This window comes from Alosa alosa, chromosome 10 (assembly GCF_017589495.1).
Source record: "Alosa alosa isolate M-15738 ecotype Scorff River chromosome 10, AALO_Geno_1.1, whole genome shotgun sequence".
In the NCBI taxonomy this organism is placed as follows: Eukaryota; Metazoa; Chordata; class Actinopteri; order Clupeiformes; family Clupeidae; genus Alosa; species Alosa alosa.
In genome coordinates, this window is record NC_063198.1 from 25,240,210 (window position 1) to 25,245,209 (window position 5,000).

Consider the following 5,000-nt stretch of genomic DNA (forward strand, 5'->3'; position numbering starts at 1 on the left):
TGTACTCTGATTCTGCTTCCTGAGAGGTTGGGTATTTTTGGGAGCCAGTGTTCCCCTGTGAGAGAGGAGCTTGTTGTATTTCGGTGCAGCAGGCGCAGACTTTGTAAGATGCTGAGTTTCTGATGCAAACAATGCAGGTTCATGTGTTCAAAAAAAAAAAAAAAAATCCTCTGTGGTGGAAAAGTTTCTGTTTCATGAACTTAACAGGACAGACAACGGTGCACAATGTCTCCGTGAGCCAGTCTCTCTCGCTCTCTCTCTCTCCCTCTCTCTCTCTCTCCCTCTTCTCTCTCTTCCCCCCCCTCTTTCTCTTCACCCCCCCTCTCTCAGACTCCTCATCTTGATTATAGTCTTCATTAAGAGGTACTGGGTGGAGTACTGCAACACTGATGAAGAGGAACTTCTTAATCTCCCTCTCTCTGTCTCTCCTCCCTCTCTCTCTCTCTCTCTCTCTCTTCCCTCTCTCTTGCTCCCTCCCCTCCCTCTCTCTCTCTCTCTCTCTCTAACACCGCTCCATCTCCGCGCTGCTGCTAATGAACTCATCAGAGAGGAGTGTTTTTCCTCTTCATTAACTCACCGTGTCATTAGCACTTCTGCTCACCTTGTTGTGGATTTGATGTTGTGTCGACTCGCAGAGTGTTGTGGCAAGGCAGACACCTGCCACAGGGCCTTGAGCACATGCATACACACACACACTCTCTGAAACACTCACACACAAACACTATTTCTCTCTCTCTCTCTTTCAAACACTCACACACACGCACATACTCTCAAACACACACACACACACACACGTCATAGGCCCTTGAGCACAAATATACACACACACTCTCTCTCTCTCTCAAGCATTCACACACACACACACACTCAAACTCAAACTTACAGTACACACATGCACTTGACATAGTCCCCTGAGCACACATACACACAGACGTACACACACACACACAGAGGCACACAAACACACACTCTCTCTCCATATGTCCCTCTTTCTCACATACTGTACACCCCCCCCCACACACACACACAAATATAAACACACAGACCTGTCACAGCCCTCTCAGCTGGGAGCAGTGTTTGTTTGCCTGCTGGTAACTGATGACTCTATCTACACCTTAGCAATGAGGAGAAAATTACGGCACATGGATAAAGCAGTGCCTGTGTGTGTGTGTGTGTGTGTGTGTGTGTGTGTGTGTGTGTGTGTGCCTGGGAACACCCAGACCTTCACAAATGTACAATTGGGAGTGGGTCTTGAAAAGGTTCATTGACTTACGACTCCCAGCAGGGGCGTAACTAGCAGTGAAATTAAACTTAAATTGGTACATTAAACTCTTACCAAATCGTTTCAAAAGTGTAGCAATCTTGTAAACAAAGGTTTTAAATGCAGTGGTACGCCGCACTGACTCTGTTTTTCTACTTCCTCTTCCTGTCTGTCTCTGTCTTTCAGGACGATTAAGGTGGAGGTGTACGACTGGGACAGAGACGGCAGGTGAGAAGGGCCAGTGTGCTTACACACACACAAACACAAACACACATACACATACATGCACTCGCACACACACATATTAACACACACACACACACTAAGGCCATGTCCACTAGTAGCCCGTTATTATTAAAAACGGAAATGTTTCCTCCTTCGTATTGCAAATTACTTCCATCTACACAGATACGCAAAAACAGCTGCTGAAGACTGTCAAAAACACATCAATCAAACAGACGGCGATATTGGCCAATCCGAGACCTGAACAAAGTTTTTCTGTCCACACGCAAACACTGAAACAGAGGGCTAGATGTACTAAAGTTCTTTAGGCGTATTTGATTTGCAAAGTGCACGTAAAAACATGGAGAGGTATGTACAAACAGGCCGCACTGAGGAAAAAAAGTGCAGACTGCCTATCGTGGGAGCTGCGAATGGCTATTTGCGCTTATGACCCTCCTATGAATGCATATGCATTCATAGGAGGGTCAGGGAAAAGTGGGAGTATCACACAAACACAGGGGAGGAGAAGTGCTAATAGCGATTGTAGGTATTCCGCCATATGTATGAAAACAGCGCACGTCTGTATTGCGGTGAAAAACTTGCGCCAGTTAAAAGCAGGTGTAATCCAAATCGCGGTTAAATGCGTCAATTAGAGAAATTAAAAACAGCTGAATCAATATTCAGAGCATCGGTTTTCTTCATTGTACTATGTCAAAAGCAACCTTTTATCCACACACACACACACACACACACACACACACACACACACACACAGGATATAGGCTTGACCATAAGATATTAATGCCATGGTTATGAATGTCTCATTACAGAGTGAATTAGTAAAATACCACCAGTTATTGCTCTCAACTCTGCCAACATGCTTGGCATTGGTTAAGACTGTGTGCTCTATCGGACTCAGAGGGCAACATAGTGGCATGACCTCACAGAGGGCAACATAGTGGCATGACCTCACAGAGGGCAACACCTCCCTTCTAGGGCAGAATCCAGCTGGTTGACACTGACCAAAACCATACAAATGCAGATGACATACTTAAACGAATTATTTTTAGTTTTGGACTCTGCATAATATTCATGCAAAAAGCTGAAGCTCATTTGAACCAATTGTGTTGCAGTCACGACTTTATTGGCGAGTTTACCACCAGCTACCGGGAGCTAGCCAGAGGTCAAAGCCAGTTCAACGTCTATGAGGTGAGGAGCTCTGGATGCTGTGTGTGTGTGTGTGTGTGTGTCTGTTTAAATACTTGTGTGTTCTATAAAATCTGAAGGCCGTGCCTTGAATGTCGTGATTTGTGTGTGTAAGTGTGACCTTCTCTCTTGACAACATAGCATTGATCTGTAGCGCTAATGTCATCTGCTTTCAGTGCACACACTCTCACACACACACACACACACACACACTCTCACACACACACACTCACACAAATACACCCACACACGTACACACACACTGTCACACACTCACACTCACACACTCACACTCACACACACACACACACACACACACACACACACACACACACACAGGCCTATTTGATCATTTAGACCCGCTGCAGTGCCGCCTTAATTCAGGGCTTGAAGGAAACGTCTTGCAGGTCTCGGAGGGACATTCAAATTATTCCATGCATCGACGATTCGGTTATTTAGTCTTTGTTTGTTTTTTATGTTTAGCTTTTTCCTCCCCTGGCGTTAGACTGAGAATGGCTTTCCCGTTAATGCCCCTGCTTCTCAGCGTCTGTGTGTGAAAAGTATTTGTGTTTGTGTGTGTGTGTGTGTGTGTAATGTTAGCTTTCAGTAATAATGATCACCTGCCCATAAACCCTGCAGCCCTGTTAGGAGTGGTATGGGAAAAGGATTAGGGAAGGCGATTGCTGAGCTGAAATAACCCAGTATAGGCTACTCTGTGGGTGGAATTAGCCAACTCTGCCATTCTCTGTGCTCTGGGGGAGTGAGGTAGCCTAGCACACACTGTACATTTTAATAAGCTATTTGAAAAGTGTGGGAAACGTATCACCCCTACATGTCTAAGTTCACTGACTACTTTTAAGTGGTTAAAAACTTTAAACGGTTACTATCACATTGATTATGATACATATAGTAATATATACTCAAGGACTTAAGAGACTAAACTTTAACATTGCTTACAGTACATCGCTACATCAGAAATTTTGAGTAAGCTTAATATAAGAGTACAAACCCACATTTAGCATCTCTACTACTTTGTATGCTAGGTTGGGTTTTAGCCTTTAGCAAACTACTCTGTGTGCTGAGTTACAGATTAAAGGAGTGTTCGTAAATTTAGTCTGACAGTCTGAAAATCGAATACTGCTCTGAACCACGCACTGCATATATCTATATTGTTCTTACTACTACTATAATGGTACTGCCACTACATTGCACATATCTGTACATTGTTCATATTACATAGCCATATTTATTCTGATCTTATATGGTTACTGCTAATACACTGCACATACTTATATTTAATTTATACTACTCTAAACCACCTTCTGAAAACAACTGTTTACCACTGTCTACTGTACTCGGCACTATATCTTTTGTCCAGGGATGGATTACTGCACGGGACTACGGGGCCCAGGCCCAGGGGCCCAAGGGGTCAGGGGGCCCTGAAGCCCAAGCCTTTGCATGGAATCATTGCCTCAATATCAACAAATCAGGATGTAGGCTATAAATCTGATTGAATTTAGTATTGGCCATCCCCACAATGCACCAGAATACAGGAAATCACATCAAACAAGTGAAAAAATCAGTTTTTGAAAAACTCAAACCCTCAAAATCCCATATCAATCAGGCTCTATAGGAGATGGAGACAAATTGACATACACACACATCATGCACATAGCCATATGCACACACACACAAGCACGTAGCAAACTACAGCAAACTACTCTGTGTTGTACGATAGGATTTTAGCCTACAGCAAACTACTCTGTGTTGTACGATAGGATTTTAGCTACAGCAAACTACTCTGTATGCTAGATTAGGGTTTTAGCCTACAGCAAACTACTCTGTGTGCTAGGTTAGGGATTTAGCCTAGTAAACTACTCTGTATGCTAGGTTAGGGGTTTAGCCTAGTGAGCTACTCTGTATGCTAGGTTAGGGATTTAGCCTAGTAAACTACTCTGTACTCAGATAGCAAGAGGCTAGCGGAATACTGTCGGTCCACTGGGGGCATAGCTGGCGGTCCGCTGGCATTTTGCTCATCGGTTCTCTGGCGGTCCGCTGGCGGGTTGCAGATAAATTGTTCAATATTTTTCAACTATTGGTCTAATAGTTATAGGTCAACTATAGGTCTAATTTCAACTATTGGTCTCTGGATCTTTTTTCATTTGTTCAGTTATATCCCACATATCATTTTATTGACTTTTCTTAATATTTGTTACAAGTTAAATTTAAAGAGATTGTGGTCCAACGGCGCACCGGCGGCATACCACCAGCGGTCCGCTATCTGCTAAGCTGATTTTGCTATCTGGGTAGA

General features: G+C 43.7%; 1 protein-coding gene across 4 annotated transcripts in view; it reads left to right on the plus strand.

The window, feature by feature from the left end:
* Positions 1–5,000, plus strand: part of cpne5b (copine Vb) — a 183,542-nt gene that overhangs the window by 134,813 nt on the left and 43,729 nt on the right. For all 4 annotated transcript variants that reach the window (XM_048255696.1, XM_048255697.1, XM_048255698.1 and 1 more), the window contains 2 exons: positions 1,448–1,489; positions 2,617–2,692. In XM_048255696.1, coding sequence (XP_048111653.1) covers positions 1,448–1,489; positions 2,617–2,692 — 118 coding nt within the window. The remainder of the gene's footprint in view (positions 1–1,447; positions 1,490–2,616; positions 2,693–5,000) is intronic.